This window comes from Ambystoma mexicanum, chromosome 3p (assembly GCF_040938575.1).
Source record: "Ambystoma mexicanum isolate Mex_15411 chromosome 3p, UKY_AmexF1_1, whole genome shotgun sequence".
Lineage (NCBI taxonomy): Eukaryota > Metazoa > Chordata > Amphibia > Caudata > Ambystomatidae > Ambystoma > Ambystoma mexicanum.
Window position 1 is genome coordinate 716,477,180 of NC_090925.1, and position 24,324 is coordinate 716,501,503.

At 48.1% G+C, this 24,324-nt stretch overlaps 1 protein-coding gene across 5 annotated transcripts in view; it reads right to left on the minus strand.

Annotated features, from left to right (window-relative positions):
* Positions 1-24,324, minus strand: part of CDC25C (cell division cycle 25C) — a 553,873-nt gene that overhangs the window by 104,274 nt on the left and 425,275 nt on the right. For all 5 annotated transcript variants that reach the window (XM_069651569.1, XM_069651568.1, XM_069651571.1 and 2 more), the window contains one exon: positions 3,737-3,799. In XM_069651569.1, coding sequence (XP_069507670.1) covers positions 3,737-3,799 — 63 coding nt within the window. The remainder of the gene's footprint in view (positions 1-3,736; positions 3,800-24,324) is intronic.

Consider the following 24,324-nt stretch of genomic DNA (forward strand, 5'->3'; position numbering starts at 1 on the left):
TTGCTTTTTGTATTTCCTTTTTATATAAGCGGATCTGTTGCAGGAATTTCAATTTGTTTGCGGTGGTGTTGGTCCTCCATTCAGATTCTAGTTTTCGTTTTTTTCTTTCCATTGCGTCGAGTAGTGGGGTGAACCATTTTGCTGTAGTTTTCTTACGTGATGGGGTGAAGGGCTTTTCTTTGGCGATGTCGTCTATGGTTGTTGCGATCCAGGTATGAAGTAGGGCAACTTTTTTGTCTAGGTCTGCTTCTTCCATGGTTGATGCTTGTGGTTTGCTGAGTTCTAGGAGCTCAGTTAGGTTGGAGTTTATGGTTCTCCAATTTCTTTCCATCATGATGGGTCTTTTCTTGTTGCTTTTAATTTGCAGCAGCCGTCGTGATTATGAATGGAATGATGAGGTGGTCGCTACAAAGTATATGAATTGGGGGTGCCGTGGTGATAAGTTCCTTGTTGGCGAAGATTGCGTCAAGTGTGTGCCCTGCTGAGTGGGTTGCCTCTGACTAGTTGTTGTAGGTTCATGGCTGCTAGTTGGGCGGTTAAGGATTTTTGTGTAGTTGCGGTTTCTTCCTCAAACCAAATGTTGAAGTCTCTGAGGGTGATCAGATGGTTGTATTTGATGGCTAGGATAGTGATTGCTTCCGTGAAAGCGTCTATGAAAGTCGCATCGTAGGTTGGTGGTCTGTATCAGGATGAATTTCAGGTTAGTTTTGGGATTTACTGAAAGTCGTAGTATTAAGGATTCACATTTCTCGATGTTTAGTGTATCTTCCAAATTGCTGGCCAGATGTTCCTTGTGGATGATCGCTAGCCCCTTCCCCCCTCTCTTTTGGATTTTCTGTTTGTTTGGATGCATTTGAAGTTTTCAGGCAGGCAGTTGTTGAGGGTGATCTTGTAGTTGTCGTCTAGCCATGTTTCGGTTACAAATAGGATGTCTATGCCTCCTGACAGGAGATCGTATATTTCAGTTGAATGTTTGCACATTGACATTGCGTTTATTTGGTTGCAGTGGATTTTCTGTGTGAGATTTTGTTTTGAGGTTATTTGTTGTTCAGGTTTGTTATTGTCTGTTCGTGGTGTTTCCGCGTTGATGTCGGTAGGATGAAGAACTGCGACGGCTGCTTCTTCATTGAACCGGGCTGATTAGTCTTGGTGTTTCTGCTGTGATGGTGTTCGAATGAGGATCAGTGGTGCTTTCTTCATTCAGTCCGATTGCTGGGTGGGTGGTAGAATTGTTGGTTGTTGGTGCTTTGCCGTATTGTGCGTGATGTAGTGGAAATAGATGTTGCCCCTCTGTTCTTGTGATGTAAGGGGTAATGGGGTCAGAGCCCTCCCACTCTCTTGTTGAGTGCTCCCATCTTACTTCCGCATGTTTCAGGAAGTTTTTATCTGCCTGTTTCAAGTTTTCCTGGTTGAGGTTTCGGTGTACCGTGGTTGTTGCGTAGGTATAAGGATTTTTCTTTTGTAGATTTTGTTACGGTTATGGCTGTGTTAGGCGTGTTTCCTTCCAATGGGGCTGCTTCTTGTGGGTTCCGTCTGTGTTGTGTGTTCCCGTCTCTTGTTGCACGATCTTGTTCTTTCTCGGCGTCCTTTTCTGGATCGGGCCATATTCCAGTTTAAGTGCAGGCGTGGTAAGGTAACTGGTCCTCTATGCTGTGCTGTCGCAGTGACCTCGGTTTTTTCTTTCTCTGGATACGCTGGGGTGTACTCCGGCTCAGTGTTGCTTTTCTATCGGTGGGTAGGTGCGTTTCCTAAGGGTGCAATGTCGGGGTGGGATTAGGGTGTTAACGGTCTGCTGAAATGCCACTTAATTGAGTTAGGTTGTGGTGGGTTTCTGGGTTTTATAGAGTAATGAACTAAGCGCAGTTAGGTTATTTGAGAGACCTGTATAGTGGGAGAGTCTCCTATCAGTGCAATCTAAACATTATACAGTGCAATTTGGAGACAGAGCCCCTGCTAAATTTGAGAGATCTTTATGGTAGGGGGCGGGGGAAGCCTATCAATGCAATCTGAAAGTCAATGTAATTTTGAGACAGAACCCCTGATAATTTGAGAGACCTGTGTAGTGTGAGAGAGGCCTATCAGTGTAATCTAAACGTCATACAAAGCAATTTGCAGGCAGGGTCCCTGTTCAAATTGAGAGATCTGTATGGTGGGAGGGAGGCCCATCAATGCAATCTAAGCGTCATAATGCAATTCGTGCATTGGGGCCCTGCTAAGTTTGAGGGACCTGTGTAGTGGGAGAGAGACCCATCAAGCAATCTAAATAACACGGAGTGCAATTTGGGCACTGGGCCCTGCTAAATTTGAGAGACCTGTGTGGTGGGAGGCCTGTATAGCTGGAGAGGCCTATCAATGCAATCTAAATGTCATACAATGCAATTAGGTGGCAGAGCCCCTGCTCAGTTTGAGAGACCTGTATGGTGGGAGAGAGGCCAATCACTGCAGACTAAACATACAATGCAATTTGGGTACAGGGGTACTGCTAAATTTGTGAGTCCTGTATAATGGGAGAGAGGCCTATCAATGCAATCCAAATGTCACCTAGTGCAAGTGGTCAGGTTTTAGTGGTAGAGCTGACGCTCTTCCCCCGACTCGAGCCACTCCTACCTTGCTGGTCTTAGTAGTTGCTGGTTGACGGCAGGCCACTGGCTTCCCCTGCTGACACCTCCTGGAGCTGCCTCTGTTGGAGCCGCCCTTGGGGTCCTTACCCGCAAGGGCTGCTGGGCAGAGCCCTGCCCTGTGGGACCAGTGATGAGGCCGAGAGGACCAGTGAGAGTGGGAATGGGTGGATCGGGAGGCGTGAGAGACTTGGAAGAGGGTGCAGGGTGGCTGGGGGGTTGCTTCTGGGGCCTGGTGGTCTAGTTTGTTCACGTAATGAATGCAAGCGGCAAGGGCCGCGGGACTATTATGAAGGCGCAAAGTTAGGATGCTGGCCAGGAGGGTGGTGGGGGGGTCACAGGCCACGGCACTCACCTGCAGGCGCTCTGGGTGTAGTGAGTGCGCAGGGGGCCGCTGGCGTGGGGACCAGGAAGCTCTGGGGCACTGCCCAATCAGGCTCCGGGGGCGGGGCGGGAGGAGGGAGGGAGAGGCAGAGAAGGTGCCGGGGAAAGCAAGCGGCGAGGGCCACGGGAGAATAGAGGCCCAAAGTTAGGATGCTGGCCGAGGGAGGGGAGGGGGGGGGTTCACAGACCACAGCACTCACCTCCAGGCACTCTGGGTGTAGTGAGCGCGCAGGGGGCTGCTGGCGTGGGGACCAGGAAGCTCTGGGGCACTGCCCAATCAGGCTCCGGTGGAGGGAGGGAGAGGGAGAGGCAGAGAAGGTGCCGGGGAAAGCGAGCAGCGAGGGCCACGGGAGAATGGAGGCACAAAGTTAGGATGCTGGCCGGGGGGGGGGGGGGGTCACAGGCCACGGCACTCACCTGCAGGCGCTCTGGGTGTCTTCAGTATGCAAGCAATCTTTTAATTTACAGGGCTCGAGCTAGGATGTTCACCGAAGCGCTGTTGCCTCGACTCTGCATGCATACACTTGTCACAAGCACATCTCTTTTGTAGGGAGGGCTTTCTTCCTAGTAAGGCAACTCCTGCCAGAATCAAACCAGCACCCTGAAGCGAACCCAATAAAATACCTTGTATAATGCACTTGCTTAGGCCCAATATTAGAGTGCAGGACAGACTATCCCAACAGGATGCCAGAACTGTGCAAAGTACATTTTGTAAAGAAACAAGTATCACTCACTGTCTCAGTTGTGATGTATCGTAAGTCCTGGTGTCGTCCTGTGACTATCGGCAGTGCATACACCTGTAGAATAGATAAAGAACACTCAGTCACATTTGACAAAGTCCCCAGCCTATCTCAAGGGGTGTGGGGGTCAGGGAGTGGTCGGGGGGAGTTGGGGGGGGGGGGGGGTGTAACTGGTGTGGGTTGGTGTTAGGAAAGATCTCTTTACTGCACCTTTCCTTCCAGCTTTATGTAACCCCCAAACCTTTTGCTTTTTTTTCTTTAATCAGACCTGTACGAGTTACAGTGCAGTGAAGTGAAGCCTTAAGCTTGACTTCACTGGCTTTTGCGCATACGTCATGGGGAAACTGAAATGTTTTTCAGGGTGTCTGTACTGGGAAAACTTGTTTCCCTTAGTCGCGTTACTACTTTTGGTTACTTTTGTATCACTTGTGGTAACTTTTTAGTATTGTACAAGGCAGCTTACACTGCACTACAATGAGGTACATTTTTGTTTTGCCCTAGACTAACTCAGAGGATTTTTGGTTAGTATAGTTGTGCTAAAAGGATAAGCTGTTGGCAGCCGTGACTTTGCCCCCACTTTTGAGGACTTTCGTTTTAGCCTTACTGCGTTTACTGTGTTTGGCTACCAACTGGGCTACTGGTCAAACATGGTCGGGCCACAAGATTATTCGCTTGTCCTTTTGTCATCCTGTTCTTTAGCCTTCTTCCTGGCCTGGGAGGCCAGGAAAATCCTCATTAGGACTTTGTTACTAGGAAGGCAGACGCTTTTGGTAGGATACGCGAGGGTTGTGTATGTTTGCTGGCAGGATGTGGGCTGGGACTGCCTGGTCCCAATACACAAACTGGTTTGTGTGTCCGAGTGGTATGCATGAGTGTTCCCACCAGTGGTCCCGATTGGACCACTGCTGGGATGTGTGTGGGCTAGTCATGTCATTGGCTAGTGAGAGCATCAGCTCTTAATTGGCTTTTATGATAAGAGGACCCCTGCACCCATTCTTCAGAAATCCTGGAGAAACCTGAAGGAGCCAAGAATCCTATCCAGCTGAGAGACCCGCGAAGAAACTCGAGACCCATTGGAAGGAGGTTTGGCTACCTACTTCTGCTGCTGTCCTGGAGGAGTCTTGTCTTGAAGATCTCTAGCAGTCCTGCGAAGGAGCTGCGACCCTTTGAGTGGCGGGAACATCCATTCCAGAGGTCTGCTCGGTACCCTGCAACAAAGCCTTCAGAAGTGTCCCGTGATTGTCCTGTGGCTGACCAGCTCTGATTTTGGGCTACCGTGCTGCCATAGTCACTGTTCCGAGTTTCGACCTGGAACTTGGGGGATCCTCAGCTGGCCCTACGAGACTAACCTCTGAAATGTTGACATCCTAGCATCAAAGGGACCCGATGTTAGGGAGAATTCTCTTTAGGCTGAATTTCCTAACCTAGTGAGTCCCCCAGCAGCTTTGCTGGATTTCTGGAGTTTGTTTTTTCTCCTGCCAAGAGTGACACTCTTTCTCCCACTCTTGGACATGATTTGTGGTATTCCTTTGACTGTGAATGCGTTTTATGGGCTGTGGGGTCTTTTACTCCATAGGGTCTCATGTGTTTTTACTATGTGTGTTACACAGCACCCTTGTTGCAGTAACACAGGGGTGTCATAGTGACACCCCACCATAGACTCCATACCCTGGGACTGACTACTGTCTCCCAGGGCATGTAAAGTCACCATTGGCTTTACTAGTCCCAAATTATTAACAGAAACCAGTAAAAACCATCATATTGTGGACATACTGGTCGGGGCAATTCGATTGCCCCGGGGTCTGTTAGTCGAGGGGGCACGTCTCCGTCCCCCCTGATCGAGTTTTGGCTGGTGGCAGTGGATACTACTTTTTATATTCGACCGCGAATATTTCCCTACGGGATTTTCCCATTGTTCGAGGCTACCAACTTTAATTATTTAATTCTCGTAGCCTCGAACATATCGCCGGTTTATTTAATTAATATTAATTCGCTGCGTGGTATTTTTTGCCAGGACTATTCTAAAATGGCGTTTGTGTTCTCTTCTGTGACTCCAACCCAAGTCGAGCCCTTTGTTCCACTTTTTGGCGGGCCTCTCCACAGAAGCCTCCAAAAGTGGTGCCACTCTGTCTGGGTACCACAGGGGGTTTGGGAGGGGGTTTAGGCACCCTGGACCGAGTTACCTTGGTAACTGAAGTCGCACTCGTGTGATTGGCCCAAGTGGTGAGCTGGCCAGCTCACCACTTAGCATGTTTGATTGACAGCTAGGCTGAGTGAATGGGGGTTTGCTGCATAAAAGCAGGGCTTTGGGGACTGGAACTTCAGAAGTCGCCACAGGACCTGAGAATCCGACGAGGGAGAAGCTGAGCCGACCTGCCAGGACACCACCAGTGGAGCCCTGCGGAACCTACTCACCACTTCCCGACGACAGAGAAGATCTCCCAGCTGGAGAGGCTTCTTCCCCTGACTGGTGGGCACAACCAGTTTACCTTCTTCTCTTTGCACCCCAGACCGGTCTGCCAAGCACCCCGGCAAACGGATAGCCACTTACCACTGTACCGCGAACTAAAGGACCGCTCCTTTTACCTGAGAAACTCCGTGGCTGGTTTCTTCCCTGGCAGTGCAACAGACTCCTGTCTTCCTCCTCGATGAGATCCTCTCTTCCCCCGGACGAAGCACCGACTTGCATCCGCTGCCAGGAACAACTGCCCCCGCTGGAGTATTCTCACCACTTTAAGGTACCGTGTCCGCCAGGCCTCCCTTTCTAAAGATTGCTACAAGGTAATAATAACCCCTTAACCTTCTGGACTGGGCTGGCCGCCTTGACCCTCTAACTGGTCCCTTTCTTTGGTCCAACTCCTTTTTGAACCATTACAAGACTTTTGTGCACTGCAACCGTGTGACCTTGGACACATTTCGTTTTGATCCGCTTAAAGCGGATCCGGCCTACTAACTCTGAATTCACTGTGTTACTTTGCCTTCCTCTCTTGTTGTGTTCGTGAAAAAGTGTTGGGATCTGTTTCGATTTATTCTCTGCTTTTCTCTCCCTTTTTTAACCGAATTATTAGAGTGCCATCTACGTTAAGCGCTCACCACTGTCTGAAAATAAGACTTGTCTAATATTCTTTGAAGGGAATGTATATCTTTTAGTGACCGTGTTTTTGAATTGCTTACTATTGGTGCCTGTGTGTTTTTCTAGATGTGGTTTTAAATAATTCTCTTTTACACCAAGCCCTGGTCAGTGTTTACTTGTTCTATTGTGTTCTCTTGACCTATTGTGAATACTCTGTATACTGCCTAACTTCTTGAGGGAAGTCTGACTGCTCAGCCACAGCTACCAAGTGAATCTGTGTGGTACAGACTGCTACCAAGTGGGTTTACTGCCAAACACCTGTAGTCCTAAATCTTTTGCAGTGGTCCCAGAGGGAACTGCACAGGTTTCTGCCTAACACCCGAGATGGATGGGAAAGTCCTACCGCGGCAGTAGAGTTCCTTTGCATTGCCATGCTGCGGTGACCACCATCCGAAATCGCTTACCAGACCAGAGTCCAGTCCTGAGAGGGGTCCTGCATCAAGTTTTGCTGCATTCTTCCATCGAGAGTCCATGCAACAGTGAAGGCACCAACTGGAGATCAGCTAGAACCTGCAACCCCTGCAAATGGAGGACTGCGACTTTTGGTGGGAAAAGCAACCGCAGACCCTCTTCCTTTGTCCTGCCAAGTCTGGGGAAGAATCTGAGTACGGGGGGGTAAGTTGGAGCTTCTTACCAGACTGTATACTCCCATTATGAGTCAGTGGACTTAAACCTTTATTCTAACACTTTTGGCTTTGCAATTTCTTGCGCAAGACTTCTGAAAGATGGGACTACTACTGTTAGCTAGTTTAACTTTTACTCATAAGAACCCTTCACTGGACCCCAGAGATCCCTACCTGCAATTTTTCCTGCTCCAAAGATTCTGCGGAACCTTTAACTGAACTACTGGGCAAAAGGCCTCAGACAACTTAGAGCTGGACAATGTAAGTTAAGGATCATTCTCTGGGGACCTGGAGAGATTTGTATTTTTATACATCCTGTCTAAGTGTAATTTGCGATTTGCATTGTGTGATTTGCATTGTGTAATACCAGGAGCAGCCTCAGATGAGAACAGTGATGCAGACCCACTGGCTGAAGATAGCAGTTTTGAATTTCAGATGGCTTGAAACCTCACAGAAATACAGCTTCAAGGTTGGCACCTGTGTTTTATACATTTGTAAGTGCTTCCCTTTTGAGGTTGACGTTCTGTGAAATAAACTACTCTAGAAGTAAATTTATAATATTTAGGGGAGGATTGCATTTGAGCATAAAGTGTTCTAACAGGAGATCTTCACATTTTTCTTTGGTTACCAAGTGCTTCCATGTTAGGTGAGCAATTGTTGCAATAATTCCATGAAAGAAAACCATCTCTCTGCTTTCAAAATCTTCATTGGACAAGTTCAGAAAAGAGCGGGGAAATGTGGGAGGAGCTACTTAATGGTTTGGTGCCTTGAGGGCCATTCAAGGGATACAAAGGCAGGCAGTTCTTCCACAATGCTTATACCAGGAACAGCCTCAGATGTTAATCTCCCTTCTCCCTCTCTTCCCGCCCTCCTTTACTTTTTTCTATAAACTAACTCCATTAGAATTGTCCCTGGACCTGGTATGATAACAAATGTTTCTCTCCTCCTCCGCTCCCTTTACTTGTCCCCAGCACTGTGAAATGCCGTCAGGCCAAGTACGATAGTCAATTTCACATTCTTGTTCTTGGCCTGTAAGAATGCAATTTTATTTTTCCCTTGTTCCCTCCCTTGATGTGAAGCACTTTGAAAGACATTGTGTATAGGTGTTATAGAAATAAACTACCATATCATATTGTTGTGGACCCTTTACAAGCTCACCACCTCTTAAGAATTTAGCCTAGACTGTCACTGCTACCTGAACTGGTTTGGCTAAAGCTCCCCAGAGTTGTCCTGGTCACAATATAGGTTGGGGTTAGGGAGAATTCTCAGAAATGCAGTAATTCCCCTTCTACCTTGGAGACCTCCAGCTCTTCTGCTGGACTTTAGGACTTTTGATTTTTATCCTGGAGAGAGCAAGACCTTTCTCCCACTCGCTCATGTATTTTTCATTGATTTTAACACTTTCTTTTGGAGTCTGACAAACTCCACAGGCATCTACCTATTAAATTGTGACACAGCACCTTTCAATGCAGCGGCACAGGGAAGTCTTTCAGATGTCCCAAAGGTTTAAATACCTTCTCTTGGTGAAATTACTGTTTCCAACAGCAGTGAAGTAAAATTGACTTACGTACATTTGTAACTTTCTAGACCCAGCACAAACTATCTTACAATAGGGTGCTCGAGGGGTTACTTAGTATCCCCTTTGTTGAGTTTCTCATGTAACATTTTTATGTTACCCTTTCCACAATTAATGGCTGATGGCAGTGGTTTACTTTTTCCTACCATTGAGTGTTTCAACCGCGGGCTGCATTTGCAGGTGCAGTAAAGCACCCCCATGGGTGCCCATTTTGTCAAAATGGCCCCAGTTTTCTTTTTTCACCATTTCTTGTTGGAAAGGTTCTTCTTGAGATTTATTCTGCGTGCCAAACCAGGTTTGGTCCCTTTGTTTGTTTTGTCTTTAACGGGATTCACTGGTGAATCCCGCCTCTGGCGGCAACATGTCTGGCAGGGCAGGAAGCGAGGGAGGCTCCCGAAACACCCTGTGCTTAGTCTTCTTGGTTATAGGAATGCACCCAAAGGTAATTGGCTGGCTGACTGTCCTTTGAGGACAGTCAGGTGGCTGTGAGTGTGACAGCTAAGCTGCGAATAAATGGGAGAAATCTGCAAAAAAGGCAAGGTCTTTTAGACATAAGAGAGTCGACTACTGGAAGAAGGAATTCGAATAAGAACTTGGAAAAAAAGCTTTCTGCAACTCCTGGACAGTTGGTTTGCCGGGTGAAGCCCTGCGGCAGTGATGAAGCTCCTAATTCGCTTCAACTAGAGAAGACATGCAAAGGACAACTTCTCCCCTTGGGATGGTGGGACCAATCGACACCAAGACGAACTCATCTGGAAATCCTCTCGAAGCTGGCTGTACTTCCATTGCTGCTGCAGTTACTGAATGCCAGGGAGAGGAACACAAGAATCGGGTGCATCTTTTTTAAGTCAGACCAGAGCTCCAGGAAGATCCTCCGTACTCCCTCGAAGCAGGACTAACCAAGCCTGAGCCACAACAGAGTGCTGGACCTCAGAAGCAAGGAAAGCCTACAAGGTATCCAAGAACCAGTGGTGCTATTCGTGAGAAGCTGAAACCGCGAAGTGCAGCTGATCTGAAAATGGCCCATTGCTGCTGCCAACCTTCAAACCGTAGTGCAGGAGTCCCCAGACGTCTTCCCTCTTGTGCCCACGACTGAGGCCAAGGAACAACAGGATCTGCCATACTACAACAGGAACAGAAGCCAGCAGGAACCAATTTAATCAGACCTAAGGTACTGTAAACTACCACTTGCTGTGTAGTTTGCTTGCTCTCAGTTGAGACTTGCATTTACTGCTGTTTGTAGAGTTGCTTGTAGCTTTGCCTTTAAAAAGCCTCCCAGCTTGTGGACCAACAGGGATTTCTTTTTCAACAAAAACTCTCTATAACAATGTTCAAGACATAATTACCTTCAAGAAGTGCTTCAGCTCCGCTAGACTTTGCTCAAGTGACATTGGCTGTTGTGGCTCTCTGAAAGATTAACCTCTGACGGTTTGGATCTGTCCTTCCAAAAAGTCAAACATTCTTTACTTTACTTGCGTAGCTGGGAAAGGGTTAACCTACATTACATTGGGGTTCAAAGGTGCTCCCCTGTTTGAGAAACATGCCAACCATGGTTTCTTCCTCTAACCTTTTGTTTTTTGACACCAAACTCTGTATTGCTCTAAATGTGCCAGTGATATATCAATGTCCACAGTGTCCTAGTTTTTAAGTGACCTCAGGGTGTAGGAAGTATATGTGCCATCCCAAGTGGGCATCTACTGATTTTTGTATTTATTGAAGTATATTTGTTACATATTTGCTCCCTTCTAAAGAAGGCTTATTCAAACGGACTTAAATTAATAAAATCAAGAAACCTTGAGTGCAAGTGTCATTTGGATACTTGTCACTGTGAAACTATGTTGCAAACCTACAGTTCACATTGACCTCTTGAGACAGGCCTGGCTTCTCAGTCACGCTACCAACTTGTGTAGTGCATGCTTAAACCAAAAGGTTGAGTTAACTATTGCCAAGAGGAAAAGGCTGATGCAGTCTCACACAGGGTACTGCATACGATCTTGACTAATAGTCCACCAGGCCGGAGAATAGAAAATCAGTCCTAACAGTTGGCAACAGGGCATGGGTGCAAGCTTCCGTACACTCCACCATGGCCCAATTCTGTGTGAGTAGACTAAGTAGGCCCATGCTATGGTTGCCCCTTTGTTGAATGCCTACTTGCAGTTATGGCACCAGGATCAGTCATGGTATGATGTCCCAGTGACTGGAGAATAAAAAGTGTTCTTAGAATGGAAACTGTTCGCTCTTTTAAAAACCTAATGATCTAAATTTCTTAGAAGTCAACCTTAGTGGACCTGCAAAGGTTTGACAAGACTAAAAACCTCTCACTTAATAAAGGGGATGAGCAGTAAGGTTTAGACCGAGGAGATCAGGTGCTTGGTGTAAAGTACAGTTAAAATACAGAAGTGGTTATCAAGCATTAGATTTTCCACAATGCAAGTACAAAAACATGCATTCACCACAGATGCTTTATACTACAATATAACAAGTAAACCATGTGCACATTCCAAGTTAGGTGTCCAAGTGGAATACCCACCACATTTTAGAATGCCTACAGTTAAAGTATTGTTAGAAAATGGGGGAAAACAGGTTATTCTGGCCCTTATTACCTTAGATATGTTGTGCTTGTGTTGCCTTTAATATTATGGGTACAGCTCTAACCCAGGAGAAGGTATTCATTGCAGTGGAGATAAGTTATCCAAGTTCAAGAAACCGTCGAGGAGGTTCGTCATAGAAAATAACAGGGCTCAATTCAGTTGGTAAGTATGGTTGGTAGCAACACATCGTAATATCACAAAGATAAGTTTTCTGTTCAGGGAAAGGGAAGTTACAAATGTTAGGTTAATTTATACTGCACACCGCTGCCATTTTCATAGTCTCCGTTATGGAGATTTATCATATTTATGCTTCATCCCCCGCTCCTACTGAGAGCCCGCCCCCCAGCACTTTTTGCTGGAGATCTGGACCTTTTTCTTTCTATCCTGAATGAGGGGAGCCTTTTCCCCTCATTCGTTCTTGTTTGCTTGGACTTTGGAACTCTGTTCTGTGTTTTATCTTTAGTATGGAGTTTGTTTTCCGCCATTTCTCTTTAAAGACATCAGTGTTTAACTTTTGCAGCACACTATGTGCAGTGTTGGTGGTAACCCTTTAGGTTCTCCTTTGTAATTATGTCACTATCCTTAACTACTGTTCTTAAGGGTAGAGGGATACTTTGTACCCTTCCTAAAACGTTACCCTATGAGAGATAAGCACACACCACCTTATGTGGAGTGCTAAGGGGATATCAAGTATCCCACTTCTCTCTGCTCCTGTGACTTTTTAGTCACAGTGACAACCCTACAGTTACGACTGGTGGCAGTGGACGTGTTCTACCAACTATTGTGCTTTATTTTACTGCAGAGTGTATTCACAGTCTCATTTGTGCACATTAGGGTCACCTATGTTACAACATGATTGCTCCTTTCTTTTTTTTCGCCATTTCTCATGTGGTTGTCCTTTGTTAGCTCTTCTACCATTCTGGGAGGGAATGTCTGCGTGTGAGTTTTGCCTTTGGTGGGAATCCTTGGGTGTCCCCGCCTAGGCACTAGTGCGTCTGCGAAAGCAGGCAGTCGGGGAGTCGTTTCACACTCCCTTGCCCTTTGTCAGAGTGCCTGAATGGAACCAATTCATACAAGGGGGCTGGCTGTCCTGATTGGACCGCTACACCTCCCTTCCTGTAAAATGCTGAGAGTTTGCAGAGGAGTGGGAAATCCGAATATAAGGCGACGTTCTTGAGGTAGAAGGCAAGTCGACCACTGGAACTGAAGGTGTGAAGCTGAAGATGACCAGAGAAGCATGCAGACCCTTCCAGTAACGGTGAAGCGAACACAGCTGACCTGGCTCAGTTCTCATATCGACAAAGGAGCTGTAAAGAGAACTCCTTCCCATTGGATGATGGGACCCACCAGCCCTGAGACTAACTACAAACTGAGCCATCCCCTGAGGTGCTGTGTCTTTTCCAGAGCTGCAGGCTATGAATACCAGGAGACCTCCAACCCATTTGCAGTGTGCTATGGGAGTTTTCCTAAAGTCCCATTTGGAGGTAAGACTTTAGTAAGCTATCCCAATGGTTTGTAGATACCAAACTCTTAGTATCACAGTCTGTACTACGCATGGAAACCTGGTAGAGTGGCAGAGCAGTCGGGCTCATCATAAGAGGAAGATGTGAGCTGTAGGGAAGTACACTGAACCTAGTTATTAATGCAACTCAAAGAAACACTTACACAAATGTATTTTCAAATATATATTCACACAAGATACTACTTTAAATACTTAGTACATTGAACCAAAACACTTTAGAACATGTAAGAATACTTTAGGATGTTGTATAGCAGCAGACTACGAAGTTATGACGCGGACTCTTATCGTCAAAAGCTATACTCGAACATTTGTTGAAAGTAAAATAATTTATAGTTTAAAAATTGGAGGCAATTTACACAACATCGGGTGACATTAACCCTAAATGAAAATTTTTTGCATTGTGTTAACAAAGTATAATGATTATATGTTGTAATTGACTATGCTTCTATCAAAAATAAAAATGGTTAGAAAGAATACTTTAGGATACTTTTTAAAAGGCCACTGCCTAGTTGGTAGTGCTCACGGTTACATCGGTTACACCTTTGGACAGTAAAGACAGTTCCATCATACTATCAGTAATAAAGGGCATTTGCGAAACAATACAGTAAAGACATTTTCTCTGCAAACCCACATACGATAGGGACTTTTAGGGAGGAAAATAGTTGGTTAGTGTAATACTATGTTAATGTTAAAGGACATTTGTAACGCACACTATCACCACCGGAGTGGTCCCCTGGTGCTCTGGCGGCTTTGAAAGAGGGAGGGAGGGCGAGTTAGTGGGAGGAGGTTGGAAAAGTGCGAGAGTGCAGTGATGTACTGTTGGCGGCCTCAGCCTGGTGGGTCGTTGGCTGGGCCTGGGGTGTTTGCGGACGGCAGTCATCGTGTGCTGTTGTGCAAGTTTTTTATTTTGTTGTTGCGGTGTAGTGAAGTTTGTGCAGTTTGTTGTGCTGTAGATCTGTAGTTGTGTTTGGTTTGGAGTTTGAGTAAGCAGAGGAGGAAATTGTTAGTGGAATTGGTTAGTTGGCGGCTTGCGTGATCTCTACAGATGGGGTCCAGGGGATCCTGTGCCTCTGGTTAGGTCTGGGCCTGTCCTGCATTCGAGGTCCCTTCATGCCACCTCCACTAGTCTCCCTAAAAACCCCGCGTTCCACCCCCCCCCCCCCCACCTGCATGGCCAGTGCATCGGCCGGTGTCCCCAACTCAGTTAGCGTGGTGTTCGGTAGTGTCTTGACAAATCCACAACCCGGTAGGTACCTAGTAGCAGCTAAGGAGCCGGTGAAGATGTTGAATGGGATTGGCTGGGGTGGTTGACTCAGTCTCCTTGGGTGTCACTTGTGTTCCACTCTGCCCTATGTCACCCGTTCAGATGCCGTAGGTGCTTCTCTGTTGGTTCTGGGAGCGTGTCAGTGTTCTTTCCGGTTTGGTTGATACTTTCCTTTTTGTTGTTTCGGGTTTCAGTTTGAGTCTGTGGTGTTGAAGAGCCAGGTTTTTAGTGATTTTCAGAATTTTAGGTGATCTTCAGTGTATTTCTTTTGGGATGTTGTTCCAGGTTTTTGCGGCTAAGTGGTAAAAGGCGGTGCCTCAGTTTTTTCTTAATGTATGGTTTTAGTTGCAGGCGGATTTCGTTGCTTGACCTGAGGGGTCTTGTTGGCTTGTAGATTGTTATTTTCTTTTGTAGGAATTCTGCTCCTTGTCCACTGATTGCCCTGTGCGTTAGGCACATTGTTTTGAAGGTGATGCAATGTTTTACTGGGAGCCAGTGTAGCATTTTTAGGGCAGGGGTGATGTGGCCTCTTCTGGATAGTTTGAAGAGTAGTCTGGCTGCTGTATTTTGGATCCATTGTAGTCTCTTCAGGAGGTATTCTGGCAATCCGAGGTAGAGGTTGTTTGCATAGTCGATTCTTGACATGAGGGCGACGATAGTGTTTTGTGCGTGAAGGAGAGAAAAGGTAGGATTCTTGCCATGTGGAGGAGGAAGAAACATTTCTTGACTGTTGCATTTATTTGTGGTTCTACGGTTAGGGTGTTGTCCATCAGGACTCCCAGATTTTTTACTACCTTAGATGGTGAGGTTCCCATTTCCGCTGGCCACAGGATGGCGGTTTCATTTTCTTGGTCTTTGGATATGATCATGATTTCTGTTTTTCCTGGGTTGATTTTCAGGGCGTTGGCATTCATCCAGTTGAGGACTTTTTAAACAGTCTGTTAAGTTTGAATGATTGGCTTGGGCGTCTGATTTTGAAGATGATTGGAGTATCATCTGCGTAGTTGTAGCATGTAATGCTGTATTTTTTGAAGATTCTGATAACTGGGGTCTGTTGAAGTAAAGTGGTGATAGTGAGGATCCTTGTGGCACTCCAGTCGTTGTGGATTTGAAGGGTTTAATCCAAACGGTTTCTGTTCTGTCTGCTAGGAATGATTTAGTCCAGCGTAGTGCTGTGCCTGTTATGCCTATGTCTTCTAGTCTTTTGGTTCGGGTGTCATGACTAACTTTGTCGAAGGCTGCGGAGAGGTCGAGCAGAATAAGGGCGGAGGTTGTGTTCGAGTCTGCGTTCGTTTTTAGGTCGTCCCAGATGGATAGTAGGGCTGTTTCCGTTCCTCTTGTGGGTCTGAAGCCGACTTGAGCTTGGTCCAGCAGGTGGTGTTTTTCAACATGTTCTTGGGTTAGTTTGTATACGTAGGTTTCCAGGAGTTTTGCCGGGTAGGGGATGTTTTAGATTGGTCTGTAGATGGAGGTCATCTGAGTCGCTGCTTGTGTTTTTCAGAAGTGGTTTGATGTATGCTGATTTGACGGCCCTCGGTACAGTTTCTGTTGCTAGTGATAGATTTAGAAGGTTTCTGTAATGTGTTGGCATGCCTTGTGCGAGGATTGATTTGTAGGTGTCCGGGGGACAGGGATCCATGGGTGAACCCGCTTTCTTGCTCTGTTTTAACAGCAATGCGAATGCCTCTGCTGATATTTCAAGAAAGTTGGAGTTTGGTTCTGAGTTAGGTTCGTTTGGTTGCATGTTGTGGTTGGTTGGCCTCTGTTGAATGGTTTGTCGGATGTCATTGATTTTTTTTTTTTTTTAATTGGTCTTACAGGTCGTTGCATAGTTTCTCCGAGGGGGTTGGAGTGTTGTCACAGCCTGGTGGGTTTCTCATTTCTTTAATGTTCAACATTTTTGTGTTGGTGGCATTGGTGATGGTCATCCTGCTGCCTTCTTTTCGCCTTTTGAATTTCCTTCTTGTATGCGCGGATTTGTTTCTGGAACAGTTTTTTTGGCTGGGTTGTAGTCTTGCCTCCATTCCAGTTCCATCTTTTTGTTTTCCTTTTTCATGGTGCTTAGTGGGGTGAACCATTTTGCCATTGCTCTTTTTTGATGGTGTGAATGGTTTTTCTGGGGCGATCTTGTCAATTGTATCTGCAATCCATTTGTGTAATAGCTCCACTTTCCCGTCTGGGTCAGCTAGCTCTAGTTCTGAAGTTGAGGGTTTGGTTAACTCCAGTTGTTCGAATAGGTTGCTTTCTTTGACGTCTTTCCAGTTTCTTTTTGTAGTGTTTGTGAGTTTAGGAGGTTGGATGCAGACTTGAATAGGTAGTGTGATCATGAATGGGATGGTGAGATGGTCGCTCCACAGTAGTTGTATCGGCGGTGCCGTGGTGATGAGGTTTTTCTTGGTGAAAATTGCGTCCAGGGTGTGTCCTGCCGAGTGCGTTACCCTTTTTACTAGTTGTAGTTTCATGGAGGCGAGTTGTTCAATCAGTGAGTTTTGGGAGTTGGGCTGACTGGTTCATAATGATAACATCGAAAACAAAAAAGTCGAAAGTCAATTTAAAAAAAAAAATGTTTAAAAATAAAAAGAATCTTTAATATTTTTATTTGAAATGGGGGGGTTCCCCCCCAACTCCCCAAACCCCTTTTTTTTAATTTTTAATTTTTTTTGTTTTTACCTTTTTTTTTATATACTAGAGCCAAAAAATAAAAATAAATAAAAAATAAATAATTCGACTTTATTTCGACGTTTTGTTTTCGATATTTTGACTGGCCACCGGGCTGACTGTCTTCGAAACAGCCATCAAGCACGAACACCTAATCATCCTGGGGGACTTCAACATCTATGTTGGTGATGGCTTCTATGAAGTTGTCGATGAAGGATTCATCATAAATTGGTGGTCTGTACACCAAGATGAATGTGATGTTGGTTTTTGGGCTCGCTGTTAGGTGTATAACCATGGTTTCGCAGTTGAGAATGTTGAGTGGTTCGTCAGTTTTTATTTTTAGGCGTTCTTTGAATGCTATTGCGATGCCTCCTCCTTTTTCAGTTTTTCCTGTTTATTTGAAGGCACTTGAAGTTTGCTGGAAGGCAGCTTTGGAGTGTGATTATGCAGTTGTCATCCATCCATGTTTCTGTGATAAGATGTCAATGACATTTTCATCAAGTAGGTCGAAGATCTCTGTTGAGTGTTTTGACATGGATCTTGCGTTTATTAGATTGCAGTGGAGTTTGGAGGTGTAGTTTTGGTTTGGCTTTTCTTGTTAGGGTCGTCTTCTGATCTTGTTGAGGTGTAGGTTTCGAGGTGTCAGCGTCCTTTAATAATTCTTCTAGGTTTTGTCTTAGGTTTTTGTTTTCATCGGTTTGTCTTCCAGGAGTTGTGGTTGTCGATTGGAAGTTCTAGCTTTGGTGATGTAAGGTGTTATCGCTTCGGTCGTGTGTTTCTGGTGTTGTTCATCCTTCTGCGTGATTTTGTTGGGTTATTTGATGTTGCTGCTTCTTGGGTTGGTTTGGTCTGGTGAGCAGTTGCCAACGAGGTACGGAGTTAAGTAGAGGGATTTGTCTCTTCTCAGAGTGGATTTGAATTTTGTTCCCGTCTGTGGGGGTCTGTTCTGTAGTTGTGGTTCTTTGTTGTAGTCGAGTGTTTGTTCTTTCTTCTCTTTTTCTTTCCCTCGGGACGGGTCGTTTGCACGGCATAATAAGATTCAGAGTTGTTCAGTCTTCGTTTGTTTGCCGATGTCCAGTTGGTTCTGCTTTGGTCTGGTTGTCTAGTGGTGTAGTACTGGGTGTGGATGGTGTCCGCTACCAGTTTTAGTCTTTGTCTGTAGGTGGTATTTCCAGCTGAGGTTGCCTACACAATCAGTCGCTGTCTAAGTGGGGGTATGGGAGGTGGTTAAGGGTTGTATAGTTGAGTGTTGTCGGAGGCTCTCTTTAGTCCGTCTCTGAGCGTGGTACACTGCGGTGAGCTAGCCATGCAGGTTTAGGAAGGACATGCACTTGTTGAAGAGTGACTGAGGGGCGCAGCTAAGAGTTAGACCTTATGATGCGTGAACCCCTAATCGGAGTATCACTCCATAGTGGTTCAATGGTGTGTTCTGTCTCACTTTAGAGTGAGTTGGTAAGTGAATTTGAGCGACCCGTATATAGGGGAGTGGGGGGGTAGGGGGGGAGGCCTATCGATGCAATCTGAAAATCACTCAATGCAAACTGGACACAGAAGCTCTGGTAGATTGGAGAGGCAGGCCCATCAATGCAATCTGAATATCATACAATGTAGTCTGGAGATAGAACCCTACTAGATTCGACAGACCTGTATAGTGGGAGAGAGGTCCATCAGTGCAATCTTAATATCGCTTGATGCAATCAGGACACAGATGCCCTGCTAGATTTGAGAGGCAGACTTAAATGCAATCTGGACACAGAACCCCTGTTGTATTTGAGAAACTTGTATAGTGGGAGAGACCTGTGACTGCAATCTGAACACCACACAATGCAAATCAATCCAAAAGGATCGAATGCCATAGGGACGAGAGTCAATAGGACCTAAAACAAAAGGGTAGAATTTTTTTTTAAAATATATATTTATTTTTGGGGGTTTCTGTATAGGAAAACAAAGTGGGTTTTACCACAAAAAAAAGGGTGTTTGGGGGACCTTCCCCCCCCCCCCCAAAAAAATCCCACCCTTTTGGTTTCAGTCCTTTTGATTCAACCCTTTGACCTATAACCACAATACACTCTGGACATGGAACCCCTGTTAGATTTGAGAGGCGGGCCTATCAATGTAATCTGAATATCATGTGTGTTACGCTCACCTAGTATCCACGGGGACGCCACCCAGCTGCGGGGACTCTGGTGCCCTTCTCAGCCGCTCCCTGGTATAATCAGCGGGGAAGTTCTGCCTGGAAAACAGGTGGGCAATGTTCAAGACTGGGCAACTGTGGTAAGAGCCTCCTTACACCCCGTATGGCCGCAGCCCCTCCCCGGATCTTTCCTCACGTTATGGGTTTTGGCGTGCTCTCTGTCCTGCCTTCTTGGCAGGGGCGCACTGTCCTTTGTGGGCAAGTGCAATCTAGTTACTTCACTGATGCTGCCCTTTAGAGTCTTTCAGGTAGGTCTTATTACTGTTATACTGTAAGCCTTTCTTGGATTCAATAATGTCTTTTCTCTCTCCTTAGGTGTGCGGAAGCTCGCTGTGGAACATTGGCTGAATTTGGACTCACCGGCAGGTGATGGTGTTTCGAGAGCGCCTTGATCCCGTAAGTAGGCGCTATGCTCAGCGCTATTATGCCTTGCCTTTGCTAACCTGTTGTCTTTTGTTCCCGTAGGTTGCGGTGCTCACCAGGAGCAAGAAGTCCCAAGGCGGTGCCGGTCGATGGGCAACTTGAGAGGTAAGCTGCCGGCACAATTGTAAATGTTTAAGGTCTTGTTTCTCTCCTTTTTGCAGATCCGACAGTCCGGGAGGCTCGCTGTTCCTTGGATGCTGTTTGCTGGAGCAGAGGCAGCTAGCGGTGGAATCACAGGTAAACTGCTGCTAATAACGATGTCCCTTTTGTTTTTCAGGTGCTGTTCTTCGGAGGTTCGCAGATGCTGCTGAACACGATGAGCGTCACGTTGCAGGATTGCACAGTAACGCGAAGCGTGTTCTCCAAGTCGGTTGTGGTTTAAATAGCATCAAGAAAGTAGTCCAGGTAAAATAGTCCCTAGGCTACCACACCCAAAACACTATACCGCATAGCTTGTTTCCAAGGAGCCAAGCTATGTGGATGCCTCCATGTTGACTGGCATTGAAATAAAGTAGTTCCCAAGCACAAGTCTTCATTAAGTATGAGCCTGGCGCCAAAGGTGCCAGGACTGGCCCCAAGAGGGCCTAGGCAAAGTATGCCTAAGCTTGTTGGGGGACCGAGCCGGGACCCCTCCTGGCCCATGGGCCTGCTGGGGGGGTTTAAGGAAGTGGGTCGTGACAATATGGGGTTATCAGGAGACAGAACCCCTGTTAGATTTGTGAGGCGGGCCCATCAATGCAATCTGAATATCACAAAATACAATCTGGAGACACAACCCCCCGCTACGCCCGAGAGACCTGTATAGGTCTATACAGAGGTGGGGTGGTCTGTGCCTAGCTGGTCAGGTTGGTACAGTATTAAATACTGTGTTAAAGTTGAGGGAGAGAGAGATGCAGTGGGGAGTAATTGCCTTGTTCATTATGGGTTTGGTAAGTGGCTCGGATTATAGGGTACAGTAGTTACTCCACTCCTGACCCGGCCACTCCTACCTTACTGATCCTTGTAGTTGATGGTTGATGGCCAGCCACTGGCCTCCTCTGTGGACACGGAACAAGTTACTTACCTGTAACTGTTGTTCTCCAGCATGGGTCTGGCATGGATTCACATGCTCATGAATATTCCCAGTCGTCAGGCTGGGAATCCTCGGTAAAGAAAAAACCAGTATCAGTTTCGTTTCTGATCTGTCTTTCGTAGTAATAACCAATCACTGGTCTCTGCGTCATACTGACCACAGCCAATGACTGCCCTCTACCTAAGCACCGCCTCTGGCAGCCATCTTCAGATTTGGAAGCACGTGAAGTGGCAGTATGACCAAGTGAAGAGCCGCAGAGGGGTAGGCGGGAGGGTTCGCATGTGAATCCATGCCAGACCCATGCTGGAGAACAACAGTTACAGGTAAGTAACTTGTTCCTTCTCCAGCATGGGGTCTGGCATGGATTCACATGCTCATGAATAAAGAATACATAGCAGTACACACATGCACAACCACGGGAGGTGGCAAAGGCTCAACATTAAGCATCACATAAACTCAACATTAAGCATCTTACCTCCTCACCAGGCTCACCTCAGGCAAACAGGTTGCGCAGCACTGCTTGGCCGACCCTGGACTCCTCCCTGGAATCCCGGTCGACGCAGTAGAATTTCGTGAAGGTGTGCGTCGACCTCCACGTAGCAGCCCTGCATATGTCCAGCAGGGGCACACCAGATAGGAACGCCGTGGTAGCTGCGATCGCTCTGGTGGAATGGGCTCTCGGACGGCCAGGCAGCGGTCGGTTTGCCAACCGGTGACAGCACATGATACAGCCGGAGAGCCATCTGGAGATGGAAGCCTTCGAGAGAGCCTTCCCCTGATTGACAGGTCCAAAGTTCACAAAGAGTTGTGACGTCTTCCGAAAACCCTTCGTGCGGTCCACGTAGAACTTCAGCGCTCTAGCTACATCCAGCGAGTGCAAAGTCCTCTCAGCCGGCGACGAAGGCGACGGGAAAAACACAGGTAACACCAAGGGTTCGTTGAGATGGAAGTCCGACGGTACCTTGGGCATGAAGGAGGGGTGCGTCCTGAGCACTACCCTCGTGTCGTGGAAAGTCAAGTACGGGGCCTTGCAGGAAAGGGCCTGGATCTCTCCCACTCGTCGTGCGGAGGTGATGGCCACAAGAAAAGCTGTTTTCCACGATAGAAACTTCAACGGGGCCGAGTGCAGAGGCTCGAACGGAGGTCCCATGAGCTTGGTCAGCACCACGTTGAGCTCCCACGCCGGGGCCGGAGCCTTCACCGGCGGGAACGATCTGAATAGTCCCTTCATGAACTCTTTCACCAGACGATGAGACCACAAGGACGTCCGGCCCGTGGTTCTGGTGTATCGGGAGATCGCAGCAAGATGAATCTTGATGGACGCGTGTGCCAGACCAGCTTTGGCCAGCGTCAGCAGGTACGGCAGTACTTGGGGAGCCGTAATCCGTAGAGGGTTAATCTTCTGTGCGTGGCACCAGACAGAGAACCTCTTCCATTTGTGTCCGTAGCATTTAAGAGTCGAGGACGCCCTGGCCTTTGCAAGAACCTCTCTGCAATCGGCCGGTATGTCGTATCCTCCAAACTCTAGCGCTGCAGGAGCCAGGCCTGCAAGTTCAGCGACTTCGGGTCGTGGTGGAGGATGGCGCCTCCTTCCCTGGAGAGTAGATCCGCGTCCGCCGGCAGCTTGATCGGCGGGGACGCTGACAAGTCCAGAAGGTCCGGGAACCATATCTGCCTCGGCCACGCAGGTGCGATGAGGATCATCCTGCACCGTGACCTCTTGAGCTGGTTGATGAGCCGGATTAGCAGAGGCAAGGGAGGGAACGCGTAGAGGAACAGGCCCTCCCAGGGGAACGAGAAAGCATCGCCCATGCTCCTCGTCTGGGGAAACCTGCTGGCGAACCTCCGGCACTTGGTGTTCGTCGCCGTCGCGAACAGGTCGATCTGGGGTGTGCCCCACCGTCGGAAGAGGCGATCCACCAGATCCTGCCGTAGCTCCCACTCGTGGCACGAGCGCAGCTCCCTGCTGAGTGAGTCGGCGATGGTGTTTTTTATCCCTGCCAGATGAAACGGCACCAGAAAAATCCCTTGGGCGACGGCCCAATGCCACAGGTCCTGCGCCTCCTTGGACAGCGCCGGGGACCTGGTTCCGCCCTGTTTCCTGATGTAAAACATGGTGGTGGTGTTGTCGGTGAAGATCCTCACCACCTTGCCCTTGAGGGACGGAAGGAAGGACCTGAGGGCCCAAAACACTGATATGTAGGGACTTCTCCGTCGGGAGCCAGAGTCCCCTTGCGTGCAGATTTTCGGTGTGCGCTCCCCACCCTTCCAGGGAGGCATCCGTGGTCACAGTCTCCTGGTGGGCTGGGGTCTGGAAGTCCATGCCCGCCGTCAGATGCGCGCGGGTGCCCCACCACCGTATCGCTCGTCGGAAACTCTCGTCGAGCTTGATCCTTTCCTCGAAGCTGCCCGTCGTCTGGATCCAGCGCGCATCCAGGAATTCTTGCAACGGGCGCATCCGGAGCCTGCACATGGGAATGAGGTAGATGCAGGAAGACATCATCCCGAGGAGGGACTTGATGGACCTCACTTTGGCCGCGTCGGCCACCAACATCCGTTGCACCTTGCCCAAGATGGTCCTGGTCCTCTCCTCCAACGGGGAGGCCAGAAGGGACACTGTCGAGCCTCGCTCCCAGAAACAGTGCGACTTGCGCGGGCACCAGGTGGGATTTGGCGTAGTTCACGGAGAATCCCAGGTCCGTGAGGAGTTGGACGGTCCTTGCCGTGTGGACCACGGCGAGCTCCCTCGTCTTGGCGCGGATGAGCCAGTCGTCCAGGTAGGGGTAGACGTGAATCCCCTCGCGGCGCAGCTGCGCCGCCACCGGTGCAAGGCACTTGGTGAATACCCTGGGTGCCGACCGTAGTCCGAAGGGAAGGGCTTTGAACTGGTAATGACGCCCTTGGACCACGAATCTGAGGAATTTGCGGTGCCCCTTTAGGATGGGAATGTGGAAGTAGGCATCCTCCAAATCCAACGACGATAGGAAGTCTCCTTCCTCCAGCTGACCCAGGACGTGCTGGAGGGTGACCATCCGGAACTTCTGCGCCTTGATGAACTTGTTCAGACGTCGCAGGTCTAGGATGGGGCGCCATCCTCCCGTCTTCTTCACGAGGAAGTATCTCGAGTAGACTCCGGAGCCCCGAAGCCTCTTTGGGACGAGTTCGATGGCGCCCTTTCTGAGCATCGCCTTTACCTCCAGGAGAAGTTGAGGGACGTGAAGTTCTTTCCTGGCCACGGGGGGGACGCGCGGGCACCTTCTTTGAAACTCGAGCGCGTGGCCCCGGGCCAGGGCGTCCAGCACCCAACGGTCGGTGGAGATGGACTCCCACACGCTGACGAAGCCCGCCAGCCGGCCTCCCACCGGGGTGCTTCGGTGGGGGCCCGACCCCACGGCCGGTTCAATCCTGCTTGGACACGGCCTTGCCGCCTTGACCTCCTTGGCGACGACGGCGGGGTCCGCTAGACTTGCCTCGTCCTCTGTAGGCCTCTTGCGACGACGAGCGGGCCGCTTGACGGTAGGAAGCG